This window comes from Acinonyx jubatus, chromosome A2 (genome assembly GCF_027475565.1).
Source record: "Acinonyx jubatus isolate Ajub_Pintada_27869175 chromosome A2, VMU_Ajub_asm_v1.0, whole genome shotgun sequence".
In the NCBI taxonomy this organism is placed as follows: domain Eukaryota; kingdom Metazoa; phylum Chordata; class Mammalia; order Carnivora; family Felidae; genus Acinonyx; species Acinonyx jubatus.
In genome coordinates, this window is record NC_069383.1 from 104,487,779 (window position 1) to 104,513,032 (window position 25,254).

At 56.7% G+C, this 25,254-nt stretch overlaps 1 protein-coding gene across 15 annotated transcripts in view; it reads left to right on the forward strand.

The window, feature by feature from the left end:
* Positions 1 to 25,254, forward strand: part of TNS3 (tensin 3) — a 215,715-nt gene that overhangs the window by 56,305 nt on the left and 134,156 nt on the right. For 5 of the 15 annotated variants that reach the window (XM_053218739.1, XM_053218738.1, XM_053218744.1 and 2 more), the window contains one exon: positions 23,992 to 24,079. The exons of 6 other annotated variants lie outside the window; for them this stretch is intronic. In XM_053218739.1, the coding sequence (XP_053074714.1) occupies positions 23,992 to 24,079 (88 nt within the window). Of the gene's footprint in view, positions 1 to 8,426; positions 9,868 to 13,085; positions 13,794 to 21,930; positions 23,270 to 23,991; positions 24,080 to 25,254 lie in introns of those variants that run through there. 4 more of the 15 variants (XM_053218745.1, XM_053218747.1, XM_053218740.1 and 1 more) reach the window with 4 other exon arrangements.

Consider the following 25,254-nt stretch of genomic DNA (forward strand, 5'->3'; position numbering starts at 1 on the left):
AACAAAGCCCCTTCTTATTCCAGATCCATAGCGCCATTGCTGCCGCGCCTAGAGGGGCCATAAACTCCCAGCTGCCCCTGGAGATAAGGGGTGGGAGACAGTTCTGTCTCCCAGGAGCCGAGATGTGGCTCTCCCAGGCAGCGTGGGTCCCTGCTTACCTCGTGTGTTTGTGTGTGTGTGTGTGTGTGTGTGTGTGTGTGTGTGTGTGTGTGCGCGCGCGTGCGCGCGCAACGTGCCCAGGGCTTGCTGGCTTTCCTGACTGAAAAGGGGGTACTGTGGTTTAGAACAAGGTCCAGCTGCTCGCTGACCTGGGGAAGGCAGGCACGGTGGGTTCCCTCTGTGACCTCCTCGGTGAACCCCACCATACTGTCGTCGCCAAGGAGAGAGCCATCTTCCAGAAACCCAGCTGAGCCACAGGCCACAGGTCTCAGGCAGGGAAGCCGAACCACGAGTTGGGACCTAGAAGGCCGGATGGACTTAGGTCAGTGTCTTCCTGGCTGTTGGGCAGTGTGGCCCCTCAGGCAAGGCCTTGAGCTCAGGGGGCACTCGGGGGCAGTGACCCAGGCTGTGATCCCCGTGGGGGCATCTTGTCTGCTGGAGCAAGTCTCTGGGGCTATGGTTTGTTCATGGGTCAAACAGGTCCCCCAGTCCGCGTGGATTATGTTCTTCCCTGTTGATTATGGTAATCTTGATTGTTTAGGTTTTCAGGAAGTCCCACAATCTATGTATAATGGCTGCAAAGTTTGGGATTCCAAATATTTTGCTCCCTGGGAGGCCGTGCTCATTCACTGGAGTCTTGTGCATCGCTTGGGCATCATGAGTTGGTTTTTCCCTTGGCCGCTGGTTGACTCACTGGCAGGAGCATAAGGAAGTAGGAGAAAGAACCTTTTTAGAAAGGCAGGGGATGGGGGTTCCCCAGTATCTCCCAAGTGTGCTGAAGGCGGGGTTCCACTGGGCTTTGGCGAGTGGGAGGGTAGGAGTCCCTCCCACTTGATGGCCAAGATGTGTGTGGTCCAACGTGGTCCCTTCCACGTCGGCCCAGACCAGACACACGTGCTCTGAGAGGCGCCCTCAGTTCAGAGCGTTAAGTATTGAATCGGCACTCTTTCTGCAGACCTCCGGATAGTGAGGCCTCCGTGTGGGGACTGACCCGTGACATGGCAGAGCTGAACACGTGCAGGGGCTGTGGGGCAGACACCTTGTGCAGGGTCCCCCCGCCAGTCTCGCCAGAGCCACCTGCCACCTGTCTCGGGAGCCAGGCCTCTGTGCTCAGACCCCTTTGTCCCTTCCACAGTGTGCTGCCCAGGGCCGGCTCGCCGCTCCCCTTTCTGGACATGCCTTGCTGGAGATAAAGTATAGGACTGTACCTCCGTGAGTGGAGGCCCCCTTCAGGAGAGGTGAGGGGTCACCGGCTGCCGCAGGGGCTGCTTTCTGTGGCTGTCATGTGGCTGCCAAGCTGGGAGCCTTTAGCCTCCACCCCCCCCCCTCCCCCTGCCAGATGCCGAGCTTGGTAATGGGCACGTGGCTCCTCTCCCTGAAGGTTCAGGCTGGCCCCCCCCCCCCCCCCCCGGGAACCATGTCTGGGCCGCGGCAGCTCAGCCCTCGGCTCCTGCCTCTGCCAGCCTCACATGCTAGTGATGCCTGTGTTACGGCCGTAGTTGGTGCAGGAGTTGCCACGAGGCCCAGAGCCCGAGATGTCCTCAGAAACCACCGTCATGCCTGTCCTTGGTGTTGCCAGGTGTCCACTGGTGTAAGCGAGACGTTGTAACCATGAACTTACACCTGCCGGTTCCCCTGCTTGCGAGTGTCCCCGGTGTGGTCCTTTGGGCGCCCCCCTCATCGGACCCGCAAGTGGGGACTGTCACTGGCCACTGCGTCAGGGGTGTCAGGTTTCTGCCGTCCGTGTGCTCTTCCTGGATTGTCTGTGGAGCTGGGGCCTCACCACCCCCCAGTCCGCACCCTCTGCTTCTTCTCCGAAACAGCGGGAGGCTCCAGGCCTGGTCCCTCCGTGTCTGCTTCTGTCCCAGGGATGATGCCCGCGGGATGTCTGTCCCCCCGCCCCCGCCAGGGCTTTGCTCGGGTCCTTCCTCTCCAGTGTGAGCCTGGAGTTCTGGGCAGTGCTAGTTTCTCAGGCTGCCTTTGGAAGTGCCAGCAGGGCTGGGGGCACGTCTCCAGGACTCTGTTGGTGGCGGGGCTCTGGGCCTGTGGGGATGACTGGATTTTTGATGAATCCCGGAATCGCTGGCATTAGTGTGTGGTGAGGTCCCTGCTCTTGCCTTGGTCACTGGTTTTCCTCAAAGGGCTTGGCTCAGCCTCTGAAGTCAGCTCCACGAGAGGGGAGATGCAGAGCCGCAGCCGTTTAAATGTGGACATTCTGGAAGGTTCCTGGGAACACGGCCCTTCCTGCCTTGTCACACTTGGCCTGAGTGTCTTATCCTTTACAGAGACCCCTCGAACGGAGGCCTGCGTGACAGGTTAGCCAGTGTCCTGTGTCTCCTGCATCTGTGGGACGTGGGGGAGCGGGATGAATGGCAGCAGTAATGGTTTGACAGGCTGCTGGGGGCGCGTGGCCCTCGACTGTGGACAAAACCAAGAAGGAGCGCTCCGCGAAGACTTTCCTTCTAAGCGTCAGTGACCGGATTCACCGGTTTGCGAAACTCTGTCCTCACGCCTGCTCTCCGTCTGGGAGAATGGAAGTGGAAGATAGAACTTTCCACGTGTAGCCATCAGAAGCAGCCCGCAAAACCAGGGGGCCCACAGAGACACCCCGGGCCTGAGCTTGACCGCCCCATGGAAGCTATAGCTCTGGCCGTAGTCCCTTTCATCACGGAATCCGAACACAGGCATCTTTCACGAGCGGTTCCGAGAACCAGCTTCAGCAGCCTGGGGGGGCCTTCTGGAGGGAGCCTCTCCGCCTTGAACTGGAGTACTGGGCTCATTTGCATCCTGCGTCCTAGAAACAGGTGTATTTCTCTGCAGCTGCGGTAACTGGAGACCATACTCTCTGCGGTCACGGTCATCATTGTCCTAGTTCAGCCGTCTCCTGGCACGTGAACGGTACAAATCAATATGCGTTTTGTTCCTTAACTGTTTATGCGACGCTAAAGTGTGGTGTGTTTTCTCTTCCCGGGAATAGGATCTTCTTCAAGCAGACAAATCTCATTTAATTGGCTCAGTTTGTGCCTCTTATGCAGCGTGGGCCCAACCTGAACGTGGTTCTGTCCGGCCAGTGGCATTGGAGGGGGCTCGTTGTTCCTGAGACCGGGACCACCCCCACGTTCGTCCCTGTCGGGGCTGCCTTGGCTCTGGCCAGCTCCGTGCCCACCCCCCCCCCCTCGTCTGGCCCTGCGGCCGCATGTGCCAGGTGCATGTGCAATTCTTCATCTGTCCCCTCTTGGGGTGGCACCATCCTGCCTACCTGCTGTGACAGCTACTCTCTGCATCTCCTGACTCCCTGCCCCACCCTGCTCAGGCGTGCAGGTTACGACCTGCTGACCCCCAGGCCAGATGTACCCCTGTGGCTCCTTCCAAGCCACCCACGTGCCGTGGATCAGCTCACACGCCCCTGATGCTGCCACGTTTGACTTCCACATGCTCCTGGTGGCCTGCTCATCACCTCCGTCTGCCATACAAGGGGGGCCCAAGGGGGGGTCCCCTCCACAGACCGCTCCAGACTCTCCACGGTCGCCTTGCCACTCGCCTGTGTCTACAGTGGCCCTGGCTGCTTTCTAGAAGATGCCAGTTCTTTGTCCCTCGCTCACATTGCCTGTGAGCTAATCCGTTTGTGATTTACTTTTCCAGACACGCTACCGCCTTTTATGGACCAGCATGCATGTTTTGAGCTGCTCAGAATCTGTACTCCGTGCCCCCATTGTGCTGCCAGCCTCTCTCCCCAGCTCCCCGGGGTCCCCCCACCAACCACCGTGCTGCTGCCCTGCGCTCTCCCCAGCCTGCCCGCGCCTGGTGCTCCTGTGGCTTCATGGACCCTCTTCCCCCAGACCCTTTGCTCCCACCCCACGGCTGCAGTGCACCTGTTAGAATTCACAGACCATTGCCATCCTCTGCTTTTCTCTCTGTGCATCTTCCCTGGCCCATTCTTTCCGCGGCTGGCAGTCTTGGTGGGCCAGGCGCTGGCGTCGGGGGGCATGCAGAGCGGGTCCCCTGTTTCCCTGTACCTGCAGCTCTGAACCCCGCAGGGTCCCCTCTGCCCCCACGCAGCTGGGCCTGCCCCTCTATCCTTGCAGGGGGGCACCCCAGGCTTCTGCTTTTTCGGGGGGCAGAGAGGACAGCATGCCTGAATGGTTCACAATGGCTCTGACATCACAATTCTGATTCCAGAGTCTTTACTTAATGCCTTTTTGTCCTTTTAGAGGCTTATTTTTGACTTAAGAAGTGTGTGGGGCATGTTGACCCGGCCGTGGGAGGCCCGTTGGAAAGTTCTGTGCTGCACAGGGAAATGGGGGGTGCACACGGAGGGCCAGCAGGGAGTTAAGTCTGGCGTTTTTGGGCAGACCACGGCAGATGGATGGGGCTGCAGACGGCTCTGGGTGCGCCGGGACTTTGTAACTGTGAACTCCAGTGTAGCTTGTGATGGGAGAACCCAGAGAGGTCTTTGTGAACACTCGGCGGGGGGGGGGGGGGGTGGGGGGTGGGTGGGCAGCCTGCCTCTTGCCCCCTGATGCCCGAGTTAAATGTTTTCTTTTCAGATTTGAGGAGAAGTTGCAAGCTGTCAGAATTTGCCATTTTTTCCTTGTGTTGGCAGCCCTTCCCTGGATCACGGGGAGTTGGTGCAAAGCAAACAGTTCACTGTGCTATTCGTGGACCTTGCAGAAGGAGTGTTTTTGGGGAAGTCCCCTTCAGCACCCCCTGTGGGGCGGACCCGTTCCTTCCTCAAAAGACTGCAGTATGTTTGTGCCTTCTCTTCTTTCTCTGGCAGCAAGAGGAAGGTGTTAAAAACGTCATGGGGAGGGGTACTGTCCTTCTTAGGCTGGTCTCTTAAAGAAAAACAAAGGCGCGCGCTCTGTACTCAGGAGTTTTGGCACAGCGCACACTTTCTCCTGGCCCCGTGCACCTTGCACACGGCGGTGCTATCTCCTAAATGTCTGGTGCGGGTGTCCGAGCCCAGGGAGGGCTGTTACCCCATGTCCCTGTCTGCAAAGACCTCCCACCACACAGTTGTTCCTATGAAGTGTGTGTGGGGGTCTTGGTGGGGGAGAGGGGAAGAGGGCTTGGTGGAAGAGAGGGAGGAGGGGCTTGGTGGGGAGGCTCAGGGCTTTCTGGAAGGAGAAAGAGGAGAGGGGCTTTGTGGGGGAGGGGCTTGATTGGGAGGGGAGGGGCTTGGTGGAGGGAGGAAAGAGGAGGGGCTTGATGGGGAGTGGAGGGTCTTGGAGGGAGGAAAGAGGAGGGGCTGGGTGGGGGAGGGGCTAGATGGGGAGGGTCAGGGCTTCCTGGAAGGAGAAAGAGGAGAGGGGCTTCGTGGGGGAGGGGCTTGATGGGAGAGGGGAGGGGCTTGGTGGAGGGAGGAAAGAGGAGGGGCTGGGTGGGGGAGGGGCTTGGTGGGGAGGGGAGGGGCTTAGTGGAGGAAGAAAGAGAGGAGGGGCTTGCTGGGAGTAGAGGAAACCACAGTGGCTGAGGAAGGAGGGGCCACCCGAGCTGGTCAGGCCACTAGGAGAGTGCACGGGGGAGGACAGAGGACGTGCGAAGATGGGTTTGCGGGGAGGGCAGGGGGTTGTGCCTCTTGGAACTTTTCTGTCCTGTCCAACGGACTCAGTGCCTTTGAAATGTGTGTATATTATATTTAAAAGGTAAACTTTAATTTAAAATTGAAGCACATGGTTAGAAAAGCTTTGCGTCCTAAATGTGCAGCCTGACCGTGGGCCGGTGGGCGTGACCACACGGGAGGCGGGGACAGTGCTCTCGCCCCACAGGCACCTGCTGTACCGCTGGAGACCCTCCCCCATCTGCCCCCTCTGAGGTTCGGCTGCCCCCCTCTGAGGTTCGTGGCCTTTGCCCCTGAAGCAGGTGGACACCCGGGGTGTCATAGTCTTTCTTGGTACAACGTCACCTGTGGGGTCCTCGCTGCTTTGTGCTTTGAAAGGTGACAGTTGAGAGCTGCTTGCCTCCAGTTCCCCTGTGGGGATACAGCAAAGGACGGCGCTCGCCCGACCCGACTGGTTCTGTGCGTCTCCTGGGTGCCAGCCCATCCTCTGTCCTGTTCCCGCCTGATTGGGGCGCAGCAGAGTCGCGCTCCAAAGTGCGGTGATGCCCCCACCGCGAAGACACAACCTGCTTGGCTCCTCACAGGGAAGCTTTGCACATAGCACAGGCGTTACTGTAGGGGTGGTCATCGGTTTCTTCTAGTGAATTAAAATGTAGGTTATCTGCCGACTCGGATACTCTTATGATTACCAATTCTTGGTCACTTGTGATGCATTTGCAGGCTGGTCAGGATGAAACTGGTTCCGAATGGCTTGGATTTGAGACCTGCAGTTTTCTTGAGGAAATGGGTCCAGGAGTTGGGTGCAGTTACATCTTGGTCTTGGTCTTTCGAATGACCAGACAGTAAACACTTTTTCTTTTAAAGCTGCTTAAGTTACATAATATAGAATTGTCCTTATGCGATTAAACTGTATTTATGAGATTTTTTTCTGGTTCTTTAGCAAACCATTGTCATCTTATTAAGCTACTGGATGATGTCTTTTTTTTTTTTTTTTCTCTCTCTCTTTGCAAAAACATTGGAGTCAGGAATCTGGTAGGGGCCCAGGCCAGGGGGTCTGTAGGGCTCGATTCTGGCCTTGTTCAGGTGCTTGGGGTCCTGCACACGACACTTTGCCTCTGAGGCCCCCAGCTGCCTCACCTGGAAAGTGAGACCATCAGGGAGGTGCCAGGCCTCCCCACTTGGCCTGATCTGGTCACGCAGACCCAGGACAGGAGTGCGAGCTGGTCACTGAGCGAGCGTACCACGGTGGGCTCATGGGGGCTCTTCCGCGCCCCCTTGAGAGGCATGACTGGGACATTGTTCCCACAATAGACTCCCCTGAGGTTTCTGGTCTCCAGCAAATGTTTGTAATCAGATGAATGCCGGGCAGTATTGTATTGTTTTAATTCCATTCTGTGCTCTGTGTGCCCATCCCTTTGCATCGTCGCTGTCCTTGTTCAGAGGACTCTGTGGCCTCCTGCCCCACCCGGAGGAGCATTTCCAGGCAAACCCGGGCAAGGAGCCCAGTTACCTGCCCACATGGCAGCCGCCGGGGCCCTGCCTGGAGGACCCTGTTCCCTCTGGGCTTGTGGGCAGGTCCTGTGTTGACCGTGGTTCTCTGCCAGCCCTGTCAGACCTTTGTTGGGGGTGCTGTGGCTCAATGTGCCCCCACCCCCAAATCCACAAGTTGAAGCCCTGACCCAGACCCTTGGAATGTGACTGTATCTGGAGACGGGGCCTCGAGAGAGGTGATCGAGGTTGAGTGACATGGCTGGAGTGATCCCACAGGACCAGTGGTCTTATAAGAAGAGGGGATCAGGACCCACACACACACGGAGGGACCACTGTGTGGACACGGGGAGCAGGTGGCCGTGGGCACCAAGGGGAGGGCACCAAGGGGAGGGGGGAATCTGGCCCTGCCATGCGTGGATCGCGGACTCGCACCCTCAGGGATGGGAGGTGATTCAGGTGCGGGGGTCTGTGGGACTTTTCTCCGACCGCCCAGCCGACTGTCACGGGGAGAGGGGCCTCCCTCTTGTCATCACTCTGCCCCCTGTTTATAACCAACGCTAGTGAACACAATTGAACTTTTATCTTGTCTCCATTCTATGTCATGGGGGGATAAAAACACCTGGTGTTTTATTGGTCGTAACACGACAGCCTAGGAGGTTTAGGCTGTAAAATAATAAAAGATGAAGAGAATATTGAAGATTCTGGAGGAAATTCCTGCCCTCCTCCCTCCGGGCTGCTGTTCTGTGCAGAGATTTGGGGACTTCGAGATTCTGTGCACTCGTGGGGCCGGTGGCAGGCCCTGCACCGGGGCATCTGTCTGTCCAGGCTGGCTCAGGGCATGAGGGAGCAGGGAGGGGGTCTGTGGGATTAGCATTTCGGGAGGAACGGGCTGCAGCGTGATCTCAGTACGCAGCATTTCCTTCGTAAAGAATCGCCTTTGTAAAGAACGAAGGTAAACTTGGTTCTGCACAGCTTCTGTTGGAATCCACATGTTTGCCCTTAAGTGATTTTAGTTAATGAGGCAAGTTGTGCGTGAGGGCCTCTTAAGCCACCTGCCAGGTGAGTCGGTGGCCCACCTGGTTTTCTCTCCCTGTTGTCTTGCTTGACGTCTGTTGGTGGTGGGTGCGTTTATTTTGGGCACGTGGGTGCATTGATTTAATGCATCTTGGTTTTTTTTGTTTTTTTTGTTTTTTTTTTTGAGAGAGAGGGCGGGGCGGGCAGAAGGGGAGAGAGAGAATCCCAAGCAGGCTCCAAGCTGTTAGCGTGGAGCCCAATATGGGGCTCAAGCTCAGGAACCCTGGGATCGTGACCTGAGCCAAAATCAAAAGCTGGATGCGCAGCAGACTGAGCTCCCCAGGCGCCCCGATTTAATGCATCTTAATAACTTGGTACTCGCAAGGTGATGCCCCCTTCTGGAACCTGGGCTTGAGAATTCTTGCGTGCTGGCATGAGGCCAGACTGGGGAGAATTTAGCTGTGGGCAGAATTACCTGGAGAGCAGGTAGGAAGAATGGCCGGAGAGAAGACCTAGCTGCCAGCTTCTGCGGGCTTCTGCGGGCTTCTGTGGGCTTCTGCGGGCTTCTCTGGGGTTCTGCAGGCTTCTCTGGGCTTCTGTGAACTTCTGTGGGCTTCTGCGAGCTTCTGGAGGGCTGGCTCACGTGGCCCAGCACGACTGGGATTGTCCAGGATTCCGAGAAGGTCAGCTCTACTTTAACTTTCCTCTGCGCCCTCGGATACACTTCTAGAGAGACCAGTGGGAAGTGTCCTGTTTATGTGGCTTCGTGCAAAGCAGAATTTCGTAAGAACTGAGGACACCAAAAGCTGAGTTCATTGTTTTGTTGAGCCGATGGAAAGGAAACCATCTCTGGAAGGCGCCGGGAGAGACAAACTGTAATTTCTTTCCCAGGACCTTCATTTCCAGAAGTAAACAGAGGGGTCAGGCCAGCCGTTACCGACAGTCACCCTCCCCGCGGAGAAGAGGCCTGACTGTCCTAGCCTGGGTCAGCCCTGTGGCGTTGGCCGGAGGACCCTGGTTCCCCAGACCTGGGTTGTGTGTGAGCGTGCACAGACACACGTGCACACACCTTCCGTCACGTACACACACCAACGCTCACACCCACATTCCCATTCCTAGGGCACAGTGGCTCCCGGGTGTGAGCCCTGCCCCCTCCCATCCTGCCTCTGTTCTGGTCACCTGTCCACCTGCTGGCTGGGGGACAGGTTTAGATACCATCTTGCGGTGTGGCCAGGTGTGGCCGGGCGCAGTCCTGTTTGTTTGTGGTCGTCCTTGGTTACCGTGACGGGGCCCCAAATACAGCTATGACACGGCCATAAGGTGGTTTGGAAGTGGGCCTCCCGCCACCTCTCTGGGGCTCTCTTAGTCACTGGTGGGGGTGCTGGTACGGCTGTCCTGCCCTGTCCCCCGTGGGCTCCTCCCCTCGCCCACGCTCCGGGTGCTTGTGGTGAGAAAGTGCAGCCGGGGACGTGGAGTTGGGACCTGGTGGCACCTGCCCACATTGCCCGGCGTCTCTGGGACTCACGCTTCACGCGTCGACGGGATGCCCACTGGCTGCCCGGGTTGCAGCGAGGGCCAGTGAGCGGAACCTGCCGACACGGCGCTTGGCCCTGCTGGACGTGAACGTGCACCTTCGCGGAGCCGTGGGTATCCCCGTGGGTGCTCCCTGGTGGCGGCAGCTGGGCCCCGTTCTCCTCCCTCTGCTCGCTTGGGCCCCCCTCCGGAGCAGGAAGGGGCTTCCCCAGGCCCCCAGGGTGCCGCCTTGGCCTCCCTGTAATGCACCGGCTGTGCGCCCCGGGATCTGTGGGCGTCCTGCTGGAGGACCGCTCCCAGGAGCACAGCCACGTCGGTCCCCCAGCCTGGCAGGTGCTGCCAGTTTTGAGCTCTGACCGCGAGGCAAGACCGGTTCCTGCAGGGCCTGAGTACTGAGAAGCATCAGCTCCTTGGTGACGAGGAGGGCCAGGCCCACCCGGCAGCGGTCCCCACCGCCGTATTTTCTTTTGTGGAATGAAAATAGCAGGGGGCGCTGTGGGGCATGTGATCTGAGGTTGCAGTCAGTTGGGGACACAAAGCAGGTGAGCGAGCTGTGCCGTGGCTGACCCGACCTGACCCCCGGACAGCCGCCCGTGGCGTGGCAGCCTGATGTCTCCGTCCCCAGGGGCAGGCAGGCGGGCCCCAGGTCAGAGCGGCAGGTGCATGGCTGGCGGAGAGCCCGGTGCCTCTCTGGTCGGGCCAAAGAGCTGGAGGGAGCACCCGAGTGTCTAGGATACGCAAGGGGGGGGCACCTCTTTCGTGGCTGCTGCCATCCCAGTGCCAGGCAGCGTGGCCCACGGGGGACCAGGCGTGCCCCCTGGGCCCTCCTACCACGGTTGTGCCGGGCCACAGTTCGCTGCCCTCCTCCGTCTTGTTCCAAGGGAGGGGACGCAGCCTGAACGCGCAGTCTGTTCTTACGTAGCTCCCTCCCACCCTGTGATGATCGGCTTGAGCCACGCCGGAGGAACACGTGCCCACTGCGTCCACTCAACAGCGGTCTTTGCCAAGTTAGGTGCTTGCGGTTCTTGACGTAAACATTACTGTTTTCTCTTTACCGGCAGGTGGCTTTCCCAGGCCACACCCTCTTCTGTGACCTGGTGCTTCTTGTGCAATTTTATTTGCAAACGCATTGTAGCTCTCAGATGTTTTGTGTTTGCGTTTTGTAACGTTTGTAACAGTGCGGCTGCGGCGGGAACAGACCTAGGTTGCGGCGGGTTGTAATCGCTTCTCTGGCCCAGAGGCTCTTTTCCGGGCATGAGCGTAGACTGGAGACGTGCAAAGGTTGAGCATCGTTGCTTGTCTTGTTCTGAGCTGGGGAGCCCGCTCGCCCCTCCCCACCCCTGCTCACTCTCCAGGGAAGACTATGGTTTGTGCGGTTTGTGATGGGAGAGGAGAGGCCTCCTCTCCGACCTGTCTGACCTGCCCCCGTGGAGAATGGCAGAGCTCTCCAGAGTCGTCAGCCATGGATGGGGCTGCTGTGAGCATCAGGCCAGTCCGGAGCCTGCACTCATTCCCTGGGGGGACATGCTGGGGCCAGGTGGGCAATGTCCCCGCACCCCTGTGGCCTGGGGGACTTGTGGGGAGCAGCGGCTTCTGGACAGAATACTTGGTAGCTGCTGTTTTTAAGACTCACTCTTTTTTTTAAATGTTTATTTTTGAGAGAGAGAGAGAGCGAGTGAGCGAGCATGCACAAGTAGGGGAGGGACAGAGAGAGAGGGGGAAACACAGAATCCGATGCGGGCTCCAGGCTCTGAGCTGTCAGCACAGAGCTCGATGCGGGGCTCGAACTCACGAACCGTGAGATCATGACCTGAGCTGAAACTAATAGTCAAAGGCTTAACCGACTGGGCCCCCCAGGCGCCCGAGACTCCCGTTTCTGAGATTGAATAGACGTTTTCCTTTTACTCACTCAGCAAATGCTTGCTTTCAGACTGTGAACAATGAGAAATAGTGAGTAGACTTTATTTTTTAGGACAGGTTTAGATTTACAGCAAAGGTAGATAGCCCTCTGCCCTCGTGATTTCCTTGTTAACCATCGTGCTGTAATGTGGCACATTTGTTACCCTTGATGAGCAGATACGGACACATTTTATTAACCGCAGTCCATGGTTTACACATTGGTGGTGTGCGTTTTGTGGATCTGGACCACTGGGTCACACGCAACTACCTTCATAGTGTCACGCAGACCATTTTCACTAAAAATTTTCTGTGCTCTACTCCCCCCACCCCAACCCCGCACCTGCCCCGAGGGCAACCGCCCATCTCATTTCTGTCCCCACTGGTCTGCCTTTACCAGAATGTCCCAAGGTTGGAATTGTGCCACTGGCTTCGTTCTCTGGGTGATATGTCTTTGGGATTCCTCTGTGTCTTTTCATTTCTTTTTATTGCTGAACAAGTTCCCTGGCGTGGAATATAGGTAGTGATTTTTCTTTTTTTATGTTTATTTTTGAGAGAGAGAGAGCGAGCACATGAGTTAGGGGAGGGGCAGAGAGAGAGAGGGAGACACAGAATCCGAAGCAGGCTCCAGGCTCCGAGCTGTCAGCACAGAGCCCGACGCGGGGGCTCGAACTAACGAACCGTGAGATCATGACCTGAACCGAAGTCGGACTCTTAATTGGCTGAGCCACCCAGGCGCCCCAGGTAGTGATTTTCCAAAGACAGGAGCCCCAATTCCTCGCAAGTCCTTGCCTCGCAAGTCCCCGTCGAGGGGAGCACTGGGTTGTGCAGGTGCTGCGTGGACAGTTCCACGCACAGACTTCACCTCCATGCTCCATGGGCCGGCTTGTCTGGCTGCCACCACCCTGTAGGGCCTGTCTAACGCCCCATATTTCCAGAGACTGTTTTTCTTCCTTTTCTTTTTGCTTTATGTTTATCTGTTCACGTATTCCCTCCCACACTCGTGAAACGTTGATACGTGTGTGTGTGAAGCTGAGGCCACACGTGTCACGAAGATGTGTTCCTGTTTCCGGAAGGTATCAGTCAGCGCAGGGACGCTGGCCATCGGGTGGGCGGATCTGGGCATCGAGAGGCTGTGTGTGGGGAGGGGTTGCAGGTGGGGGGCGTGGATGTCAGGAGACAGAGCCCTGCCCCAGACGAGCATATGAGTCAGCATTGGAGCGATGGACGTTCCAGACAAACCAGTGACCGTGTGTCATGTTCCTTGAGGAACTGAAGATAAGCAAGGGGGTTATAAATAGTCTTCACGGCCAGAGCCAAGGTCATGCTGCCACCCACTCCAGGCCGCAGGGACAATGAGTCAGATCCCTGGGGTCTGTGCACATTTCTACTTTGAGGATGGGGTGGGGGGCAGTCCCAGGGCCCCGGGGGGCAGCGGCTCACGAGGGGCCGATTCCTGCTTGCAGGTGCCAGGATCCTGGCCTCGCAGGACTGCACGACAGGTGTCATCCTCTCACCTGTCTGCCCAGGGTGGTTCGTGCTCCCGGAGCAGGAGAGCCTGCCCCGTGCTGGCCTGTTCTGAGCACCCCAGCTCTTCCCGCCTCCTCTGCTCCGAGAAGGAGGTCGGGCCCCAGAGCAACTCAAGGTAAGAGTTCTAGAAAAAGTAGTTCATTTTGGAAAGCATATGAGCGCGAGGTGTAGCCGTCGGTGTGGCGGCGGCCTGAAGACCACCAGACAGGGCCCCCACCTCCTCGTTGTGGCCCCAATCCCCATGCTGCACAGTGGGGAGGGCCCCCTTCCGGCTCCTGAGCTCCTAGCCTGGGAGTCCGCTGCGTGTTTGAAATTGCAGAGGAGATTCTGTGGGACCAGGGGATGCTGCTCCGGAGGGGAGGCTCCATGCTTTTTATGACGTTCTCTAAAAGGAGCTGGACCTCGTAAAAGTGAGGAAAAATCTGGACTTTCTTAACTACAGGTCTTGTCTTTGATGCTGCAGCTTTGTGGCCGTGAGCGGGGTCCGATGGGCTCAGCCTCGGGGGCCGTGCCCAGGCTGACGTTCCGTGGAGTTTTCCCGGGAGCCCGTCCACTTACCCTGTTTCTTCCCATTTCCGGGGGTGACTCACCACAGGTGCACGTGGAACAGGTGGGTCCTCGGGGTCTCCCGGGGCCCCGGGCTTGTCACGCGGGACTGTCTCTTTCTTCATGTGGGGCGTTCTTTGGGGCTGTCAGGCTCCCCGTGGACCTCAGACAGGACCTGCTCTCCTCACAGAGCCTCTGCACAGACCCCTGGCCTCAGGCCATTTGCACGCTTTCCAGGCTCGCCCTTGTAACATCTGCCTTTCAGATCTCCAGACGTCAGGGGTTCCTGTGCTCAGCCTGGGTTTCCTGGTCTGTGACAGAAGATACCTCAGTCCATTTTCTTAGTGATAGAATGTGGGCCACAATGTGTCCGTGTCACAGAGCGTTTGTATGGGTCATGGTGCTGTGACACCAGTGTCATAGGATGTGTGTGTGTCATGGTGCCCATGTGGCCAGGCGTCTGTGTGTGTCACGGTGCTGTGGCACTCGTGTCACAGGGTGTCTGGGTCACGGTGCTGTGGCACTTGTGTCACAGGGTGTCTGTGTGGAAAGGAAACCAGGATAGAAGGTGCACACCTTGTCAGCAAGGAGGGCAGCAGGAATCCATGGGGGTCGCGTGCGTCGTGCGAAGTCACGCGGGGTGTGGGCTGTGGGAGGGCGGCAGGAATCTGCAGGGGATGCGTGTCATGGGAAATCATGTGGGGTGCGGGCGGTGGCTGGGGGCACGGCCTGAGCCACGGCGGCCTGGCTGACGCTCCCACCAGGATAGGAAAGAATGACCCTGGCCATCCGGTCTGTCTGCTTCCCGCCTGGACGGCCCCCGGGGAGCCCGGTCGGCTGGCCCCCAACCAGCGGAGGCACCGCTGGTTCTCCAGGTAGCCGAGGTCTCGTGATGGGAGAGGCGGTCAGGCTCTCCCAGGCCGAGCTGGGCCTCTGTTTGAAGTGTTTCTGCAGACAAGCGTGGGCACACCGACCACGTGTGTACACGGGCACAGAACGCTTTGGTGATTGCAAGCACCGGACCACCTGGAGAGCCTCACCACCTTGCACGGGACTCCACCTCTCTCTGCACGTGGGACGCTGTCCCCTTCCTCGCGGGTCGCCGCGAGGAGCAGGGGGAATAGTGGTGGAACGTCTGGGCACAGGCTGTGGCATGTGGAAAGGGCACAGGCTGTGGCATGTGGAAAAGACACAGGGAGGGCAAGAGCCTTTTTTGCTGTTCAGCGAATGCGGGAGGGCAGTAAAGGTCTTTCGGTTTGTTTGTTTTTGACCATTGTTCCTTTGCCATCTGGCCGGGGAGAACTGGTTTGATCAGTTCCAGACCCTTCCATCTGCTAGTGAGGGGTGGAGGTGCCTGGATGGACACGCAGGGGACTCGTGTCCCCGGAGCCTGCTGGGAGATGTCGAGGGCGCCCGCATTGGGCACGGTGGTGGGTGATTACTGGCGGTCCAGGCAGGGTGCCGTTGGGTGTTTCCCTCCCGGTCATTGCCTTCCATGTCCCTCCAGGGGAGCGGACTCACGCCAGTGCGGGAACGGAACTCGACTCTCTCCGGGTGCAGCTGTGGCTCTCGCCAGCACACGCTGGAGTCCCAGCAGGCGGGTACTCCTTGCAGGGCCAGGGTTCCTGGAAGTACATGGCGGCCTCGGTCCAGGGAGAGCCCCAACAGCCAGCGTGGCTCCTCGGCGTCTGAGGTGCCGCGTCCCCGCCTTGCGGTGGCCACGTGCCGCAGGCCTCCGGGGCAGCGCCAGGCTCGGCTTAGGAGGCAGGTGCCAGCCCTCACCTGGCTCACACAGCGGTGGTTTTTGCTGGGCTGTTGCGGTTTCTCGTGCTGCAGGAGGGGCCGTGCAGAATAGCTTCTGAAATTGGAGCTCGCTGTTTACCGAGCTCACGTGGCCGGACTTCTCTGTGTTTAATTAAAGTGAAGACGGTGGCTGGTTTCTGTAGCAGGTGACCTTAGGTGTCAGGTTGCACACACTGAGGCCAGAGTTGCCACACTGGGTTCTGTTGGTGGCACCTGCGTGTGCGTGTGGGTTACGGGGTGTGTGTGTGCGCGTTGGGACGCAGTTCGGTGTGGTTTGTGTAAACTCACAGGGGCAGAGGAAGAGCTGATGGGTGGAGATGAGCACAAGGGCCGAGTGACTGTTGAGCACATGCTGCCCGTGTTACACTGCCTACCCGTGGCCGTGACGGATTCTCCGAAAGGTACTGGATTGTTTCAGAAAAAACGCCCACCAAAAGGGACAGCTGGAAGTTTGAGATGGATGAGAGGAGATCCGCTTGAATGATACGGCCTTTATTTTATTGCAGGATTAGCTACCAGTGACACACAGTCAAGCTTTCCACCTGTCAAATATCGGGAGGGGGCTTTGTATAGCAGAGTCGCTGGAGGTCCTGGGATGGCCTGGCCTCTCTCGCCGGCTCCAGTCCACCGCGGGCTCCGTGTGGCTTTCTTGTCTTCCCCTCAGTACGTGAGGGTCTGTGGTCGGCTGTGGATCATCCCTGCCCACAGACTAGTTCCACGCTGCAGGACGCCTCAGAAGCACAGACGCGGATCTGCTCGGCACGGCAGGGTCTTAGCTGAGCGACGCCTCTGTTTTCCGGAAGTCGCGAAATCTAGGACGCGTGTGCACGCACGGCCGTGTCTGGACCCACGGCTGCCGCGCCTGTGCATCTCACACGAGCGTGTTTCACCGGGGCCGTGATGGAATAACTTCCTTCAGGCAGCAGAGTGTTGCGAACGTCCCTTTCATGCTCGGATCTTACAGGGAAACGTCTCAGGAGTCCTGTTGGGTAGTAGTCCACATCTTTTTTTTTTTCTTTTTTTAAAGTTTATTTATTTTGAGTGCATGAGCTGGGGAGAGACAGAGAGAGAGGGAGAGAATCCCAAGCAGCCTTCACGCTGTCAGCGCAGAGCCTGACGCAGTTCCCAAACCCACGAACCATGAGATCATGATGTGAGCCGAGATCAAGAGTCGGACGCCCACCTGACTGAGCCCCCTGCCCTCGCAGGGAACAAGTGATCCTGGATGAAGAGGGGCCTCCCAGCGCAGGCCCCCAGCTGGCATCTGAGATAACAAAGTGATCCGCAGTGAGAAGGAGCACAGAAGAGGACTCACCCCTGACCTGGATACCGCACCTGCCTGGGTGATGACCTGTGTGCCCCCCAGATTCCTGTCCATCTGGAACCCGGGATGTGGCTGAGTTTGCGGACGTGGAGAAGTCAGCCTGAACCCATGTCGTCAAGAGCAGAGCAGGGGATGTGGTCGCAGGCCACGGGAGAGGTCGGGGGATGGCAGCCCCAGGAGCCCCAAGAGGCTGGAAGGAGGCCTCCGAGCAGCTGCTGGCAGCGCAGTGCACACGCCCTCCACCCCTCGTGTGTTGCCCAGCGCTCCTGGGCTCTCCCTGCTCTTGGCCACAGCCCTGTGCTGGGGCCATCATGGGGGACAGGTGCACTCTGTGGCTCTGGGCATGGCTGGCCATGACTGTCTGGGCCCTGCCGCGGACCCCATGGACGTTGTGGGCATGCAGAGGAGCAGGGAAGGTGTTTGAAGGAGGAACAGTGGTTCAGAACTTGGGGACTCAGCCTTCCAGAGCTTTCCGGGGGAGGCCAGCCAAGCCCCTGCGTCTGCCGGGGCCTGGATGGGCATTAAGTCGGCCTGAGTGTGCCATGGGGTGGGGGGGAGGGGCCCTTTTGCATTGACCTTTGCCCCCAGCCTCTGTCTGCACCTGTTGGCTGAGCCTCCCCCCAGTACCGCCCTGGGGCCATCTCTGCACCTGGCACAGATTTCTCTGGGAAACCGAGGCCCCGCCCCTTTCCAACCACAGGCCAGACTTTGGTCCGCACTTTGCTTTGATTTCACTGTTCCCTCCCACACCTAATGTTACATCCGGGCCTTTGGTGTTTTCCAGCTGGCCAGGGAGCATTTGCCTGCATTACCGGGCAAGGCGGCCCCATGTGCGCCTCCCTCGTGGGAACTGCCGGTGGGTGACCGGGAGCCTCGGTTCACAGACCCTTAGAGAAGGAGGGACGAGCCTCCAGGAATTCAGGAGCCCCCCTACCCATGCTGAGCCTCACACAATGAGCCCGTGCTGATAAGCAGGGCTGACCTAGATGTTGCTGGTGGCCAGGCGGCAGGTGGCAGGTGGAGGGACACGCAGCAGGGGACACGTTGACCTGGTGTCCGCTTACCTCCAGGGGGGAGCGCAGAGCCTGGCTGATGATTAACACCCACGCTGGCTGCAGGCCGGTCACACCAGCCAAGGCTTGTCTGCGTCTGTTCCCGTCCAGCATGTGACACTGGCGTCCCTCACGTCCACTGCCAGAGGTGTGGGACACACGGGCATGGGCCACTGACTGCGTTGTGGGCTTTGCTGCTTCCGGTGCCCAGCAGCCCTGGCCCTCGGGGCCGACGGGTCCCCGTTCTTTGGTGAATGAGTGTCCCCACGTCCCCAGGCTGGAATCTGCCACGGAGAAGAAGGTCAGGTTGAGTGGCCTTTCTTTTGCGGCATGGATTCTATAGCAGCCACAGACTCCGAATGTGGGGGGACCCTGGAAGGCAGTGGCTGAGTGGGATTGGGGTGGAAATAGCAGTGTGCCACTTGAAGGAGGGCTGAGCGCTGACTGGTTTAATACCCTGAGTTAGGACCCCGTGAGTGTCGGCAGAGACATCTTTGTGCCATCGTGGCACTTTGTGCCATTAAGTGCCATCGATGGCACTTAAGTGACCAGAGTGCGTTTTTACCTTTGAGAGGGGTAATTACTACCAAAAACGCACACAACAGCATCGCCCCCCCCCCCCAGAGCCGTGTGGGTCTCTGCGGGAGAGGGACCCTGGCCGCCAGTCTGGGGAGCCCAGCGTTCTGGAACCCTATTCCTCCCAGGGTTCTATGTGACTGGGGTCTCTACCTCCTGTTTCCTTAGCCATAGAAGCGGGTGTCGGGCTGGCTGGGGTGGTGTCTGTGGTGTCCCGGCCGAGCCGGGAACGTCTCTGTTCAGAGAGCCAGGGGCCCGGGACAGGTACCTTCCTGGGGTCACTGCACGTGTCTCTGAGGTTTGGGGAGGTCGCTCCGTGTGTTTGGGGTGCGTGTGTGGGTGAAGGCCACCAGGCAGCGGGCAGTTCTGGCCTCCCCGCCGGGCTCACTTGTCTCACTCTCCTGGTGCACTTCCTGCGGCTTTTCCTTTGAGTTATTAAGAAACGGTTCCATCAAGAGAAAGGTTTTGTCCCGTCACAGTCTGAGGCCCGCCTGTGCAGACAGAACAACGAAGATGCCACACGGCTGCTGGGCCCCTGCCGGTTTCTGAGAAGCTTCTCCACCGGGCTCACACGTTGCTTCCCGGCGGTGGGGACCGGGCACAGCCCCCTCGCCGGCCATCACCCGCGTGTCCAGCTGCGTGGTGAGGGCGGTGGCCTGTCGCCGGATTGAACGGAGTCTGGATGGCGGACTCCCGAGGACCGGTGCAGACGTGGGGCTGGATCCCTTTGTGAGAGCAGTCAGCGTTGTGACTTGGTGCCGCGATGTCACTTTCTGATCTTGGCAGCAGACTTTACGTAAAAGCCCTTACTAAAGGAAAAAAAAAACCCCAAACCTGAAACTTTGTTAGTGGCCTTTGAGGAGTGTTAGGGGGCTAACTCTTCCTGAAAATTGGTAAATAAAGAGAAACAAGCTTTTTTTTTTATTTTTCAAAGAGAGAGGGAAAGAAGGAGAGAGAGAGAGAGAGAGAGAATCCCAGGCAGGCCGGAAATCAAAAGTCGGTTGCTTAACCGACTGAGCCACCCAGGCGCCCTGAGAAACCAGCTTTTAACCTTCTTTTGTTGCACAAGCTGTACCTCAAGGTTAAAAATAGATAAAGAGGGAAAGCTTGGTTTTTTTGTTTTTTTTTCACAAAGAGGGAAAGTTTTGTTTTAGGAGAAATGCTGGCCAGCAGATGTCCAGAAAGTGACCAAGTTAAAATATGCCCAGTTGCAATAACTGAGCGGCCCTGATCCTCTGTGACCTCCTGGGTCACAAAAGGAAGCTGCTAGGGTCATGTGCCTCGTCGGGGGAAGTCGGCCAGGCACGTGGGCCTGGCAGAAACCAGACCAGAACCACACCGAGCCCAGGCCCATCCGCAGCATACAGGAAGCATGGGGCCAGGCGATACGGAGAAGTTCCCGTCGGGTCAGCAGAATCCAGGGTGGGGAAGTTCTGCTGGGCAGAAAGCACGTGGTCACCTCCAAAAAACTTGCCGGAGGAGGAAGCACCTCTGTTGTTAAGGAAGCGAAGAGACGTTAGATAAACATGGTCAGGCTTTATTTGGAGCTGGATTCCCACAATCTGACTGTAAAAAAAAAAAAACAAAAAACAAAAACAAAACTTGTAAGACAGGGAAATGGGAATGTTGATTCATTGTGTGGTGGCATTAAGGAATTATTGTTAATGTTAGAGGCATTTTGTGGTTGTATTTGAAAAACTCAGGGGTACCTGGGTGGCTCCGTCGGTTAAGCATCTGACTCTCGATTTCGGCTCAGGTTCATGATGTCACAGTTCGTGGGTTCGAGCCCTGCGTTGGGCTCTGTGCTGACCGTGTGGAGCCTGCTTGGGATTCTCTCTCTCTGTCTCTCTCTGCCCCTTTCCCCAGCTCATGATCTCTCTAAAGTAAAAAACAAAAACCAGCTTCTGAGAACGCTTACTGAAACATTTACAGAGGAGGTGATGTGATGTGTGGGGCCAGCCTTACAACAGTGCAGGGAGGGGTGTAGGTGGGCGTGGGGGGTGCTCTTGGGGGTGAGCAGGTGGCCCCTGGAACTCAGGAGTCCGGCCGGGATGTGGCTTAAGTGTGAGCACGGAGGTCAGGGCTGGCCCGGACCTCTTCCCCCTTACTGGTAGGAATTGCCCCCCAGTGTTTCTGTTGTCGTGTGTGACCTAATGGCTTAGGCTTGCCCCTGAGTCATCAGTGTGGCATTCCGGACAGATGGACAGACGGGCTGGTGACATCTGGAAAGACGAGTCTGCTTGATGAAGTGTTTCAGTGCAAACCTGCTGAGTTCATCAGCACATGACACAGGGTTGATAACTGTTTTCTGAAATGGCAACGTTTGGTTCATTTATGCCTTGTTTAAAGCAATTATTCCTCATAAAGAATAGGGGTCGTTTCAGAGTAGCCAAGGGCGTTCTCATTCTGTTCCCCCAGGAAGACCATCTAGTTCCCTCCCCAGAGGTTAACTTTAATAAGATTTGCTGGTGGAAGAGATGGGGCCAAGGCGCGTGCATTGAGTGGGGGGAAGATTTGGACTCAGTGTGACAGAGAAGTTTGGGAAATTCAGAGTTCAAAATGGGCTTGGATGTGATGAGGTAGCGAGCTGTCTTTCCTTGGGGGTATTCAAGTAGAGTCTGCAGTGGTCCTTCCTAAGGTGATTGGGGTCTGCAACACTGACAGCAAGGAATGCTTCAGTCGAGCCAGCATTGCATTTGGTAACATGATTTTTCATGCAAACCGAGCAGGGCACAGAGTATTCAGGTCCGTGGGCTGCAATGTGTGATCCCACATCGGCAGCCTCATTGTCAAGGTGGGAGATTAGGGACCCGTATTCTCTGCTCCACTACAGCTGAGTGAGCCATTCCGGGGGTGGGGGGAGTCCCCAGATCTTTTTTAACATTTTATTTATTTTGAGAGAGCGAGAGAGATTGTGCGAGTGGGGGAGGGGACAGAGAGAGGGAGAGAGAATCCCAAGCAGGCTCCACGTCAGAGCCCGGGTGCGATCTCCTGAACTGTGAGCATCCTCGGTGGAAAGAGACAGGGTCACACGCTTGGAAATACGACTGGACTAGACCGTGGTCGTGATTTGTTCTGTAATGTTATCGTGACAGATTTACTCTGTCAGATTTACTCTGTCAGATTAACATTTACTCTGTTAGAATGGGGACATTTGGGGCGCTTGGGGGCTCAATCGGTTAAGCGTGGGACTCTTGGTTTTGGCTCAGGTCATGATCTCATGGTTTGTGAGTTCCAGCCCTGCATTGGGCTCCACGCTGACAGCACAGAGCCTGCTTGGGTCTCTCTCTCTCTCTCTCTCTCTCTCTCTCTCTGTCCCCCCCCCCCCAATAAATCAATAAAAAAATGGGAAAGAAATGGGGACATTTTCCTGCTATTTCTTATGTGAGTCCCAGACTCCCCATCTACGGGTTCTCATAGATTCAGCTGTGGTCGAACCGTCTCATTTGCAGATTTTGTGTCTGCGGATTTGCAGCCTTGCTGGAATGAGTTTGTAATCCCGAATCCGCAGTCCCTGCGCGTTTGTGGACACCCACGGACCCACGCAGGACGGGGACCATGGGAGCTGCCCCCCTAGCCTGCCCCCCCCCCAGGTCAGGGGACCCCGGGAGGTGCTTCGTCAGCTGAACACCTGCCCCCGGCAAGCGATGCTCAGTGCACGTGGTCTTGCACGTCGGTGCTCTCTGTTAGTGCTCCCCCAGTTGAAAATGCCCGCCTGCAGTGCTGCAGGGTCTAGCACTCCAGGCCCAGGAGAGCTGTCGGGTGTTCACGCTGACTTTGTAGGACAGCATGATCTGGAATAGCAAGAATTGAATGCACTGTTGGGGTAGTGATCGGGGGTCCTCATTCGGCTCCATTGTTAAGTCGTCACCTGCGAACTTCCTGTACCCCTGGCTTGCCTGTCAATGCAGACCCTAGCCCGCTTTTGCTGCCTTCCTTCGCGCCTGGGGTGGGCAGTTCTCTTGACTTTTTGGGGGTGCTAGGAAAGAGAGAAGTAGACTGTCTGTCCTTGTGCAGAAAGGTTCTCTGGGACCCTGGGTCCCAGCCCTGCCGCACGTTAACGCTGTGCCTCCCCCTGCCCGGCCTGGGCCTCTGCTCTCTCTGGGGGCAGTGGGGGTGGGAGGGTCCTCAGCTCAGGGGATGCTGTGCCGGCTCGGTAGGATGTAGGTGGCCTCTGGGCTGGGCATGCACACGGGATGGCGACAGGTGCTTGTGTATCCCGCACTGTTTGCTTCACACAGTCAGACCTGCCATTTAACACGATCAGGGGTTGTGGGTGGTTGCTGGATCGGAATGTCTGTTGACTTGTGGAATCCTACACTTGAGCACATACTTGCGTCTGAGACAGACCGCCGTCCCCGTCTGGCTCTGTCTCCATCTGACAGCCTGGGGTTCCCCTGCCCTGAAATTCCCCGTTCGGCCTCCGCAGAGCGTTCGTTGTGAAAGCTTCACCAGACTTCCGGGATGGCCTACCCATACCCGAGCCCTGGCTCTGCCCCGCCCTGCAGCTGCCCTGCGGGCCTGATGGAGCCCAGACACGGATCCCCACCTTCCAGGAGCAGCACGTCTTTGGCTTCTGAGGCTCACATGTGGTCGGTTTGTGCAGTGACAGCAGCCAGTACATCTGGCCAGGGCAGGCTTGGGGGCCGGCACGGTGGGCTCTCGGTCCACCTGCAGGGTGACGGGGGATGTGGTCCAGGATTGAAGGGCCTGGCTCCGGGCGCCCAGCCGGAGGCACTGCGCTGCCCGTGTCTATCTTCCGGAACGGAAGGAATGACCAGCCAGGTAAGGATTACTGAAGGCTAGTAGGGCAGTCTTGGGATGGCTTTATTTAAATTACTTAAAAATGTTTTTATCACTGAAATACAGTTGACAGGGGTGCCTGGGTGGCTCAGTGGGTTAAGCGTCTGACTTGGGCTCAGGTCATGATCTTGCGGTCTGTGAGTTCGAGCCCCGCGTCGGGCTCTGTGCTGACAGCTCGGAGCTTGGAGCCTGCTTCGGATTCTCTGTCTCTGTCTCTCTCTGCACCTCCCACCGCTCACACTGTGTCTCTCTCTTTCTCAAAAATACATAAACATTAAAAAAAAAAAGACATAGAGTTGACATGCAAGGTTATATTGATTTCAGGTGTATAGTGTAGTGATGGGACAGTTGTATATGTTACGCACACAGCGCTGACCGTGGTAAACATTGGTACCACCTGTCATGATACCACATTATCACAGTACCATTGACTGTATTCCCTATGCTATCCCTGTGACTTGTTCATTCCGTAACCGGAAGCCTGCGTCTCCTCTTTCTCTTCCATCTGGAGCCCATCGGTTTGTTCTCTGTATTTATGGGTCTGTTCCTGCTTTCTGTTGGTTCATTTGCTTTGTTTTTTAGATGCCACATAGTGAGTGAAGTCATACGGTATTTGTCTTCCTCTGTCTGACTTATTTCCCTTAGCGCAATGCTCTCTAGCTCGATGCACGTTGTTGCAAAGATGTCCCTCTTTTTTATGGCAGAGAAATATTCCATTGTGTGTGTACTACAGTCTCCTATATCCATTCGTCTATTGATGGACACTCGGGCTGCGTCTGTATCTTGGCTGGTGTAAGTAACACTGCAGTAAGCAAAGGGGTGCACACAGCTCTTCCAATCATTGTTTTGCTGTATCCATTGAGAGGAGCATATCCAAAATATGTGAAGAACTTAATGCAACTCATCACCGAAACGCCAAATAATTTGATTAAAAAATGGGCAGGGGTCTGAACAGATATTTCGCTAAAGAAGACCTCCCGACGCCAACAGACACATGAAAAGATGTTCAGCATCACTCATCATCAGGGAGATGCAGATCAAAACCACGATGAGACAGCACCTCACAGCTGTCAGCGTGGCTAAAATGAATGACTCAGGAAAGAACAGGTGTTGGCGAGGATGCGGAGAAAGGGGAGCCCTCGTGCACTTCTGGTGGGAACGCAGACTGGTGCAGCCACTCTGGACAGTCGTATGGGGGTTCCTCCGAAAATTAAAAATGGAACTACCACGTGATCCAGTAATTGCACTACTGGGTATTTACTCAAAGAAAGTGACTTCATTCGGTTCTTGGAGGGCAAGACAGGGCTCAAGTCTAATCTGCAAACTGCCGTGTGGCTGTCACTATGGTTCCTGCCAAGACTCACCTGCCATTTTCTTGCTTTTTTTGTTTTGTTTTTTGAGAGAGAGAGAGAGAGAGAGAGAGAGAGTGAGCGAGCATAAGTGAGCAAGGTGCAGAGAGACAGAGAATCCCAGGAGGGGCAGAGAGAGAGGGGTGATCACCCTGAGGCAGCCACTAAGGACGCTGAAAAGTTGTAAACCGTAAGGGGCTGATCACAGTGCCACTTGCGAGTGACAAATTTTGGGGCCCAAATGACATTCAGGCACAGAGGAAATTGTGCTCCTGCTGGATGCCATGCAGCTGTTGAAAACTACTTTGTAGGAGAAAATTTGAGGATTATATTATATCATGTCATATCATGTACTATATTGTATCCTATCATATATGTATTGTATATCATGTATATCATATATTATATGTTGTATATCCTATCACATTGTATTAATTATATCATTGCATTAATTATATCATATATTATAAACTTTCAGATCCAGCATGTGCTGGACACATGACCTTCCTGAGTACAGAAAAGAGAGAAAAACCATTGTGGGAGGCACAGCTGGTCTAAATGGCCTCACTGGCCCATGAAGCATTCCCAGATCAAAGCCCTGTGTTTAGAGGACACCTC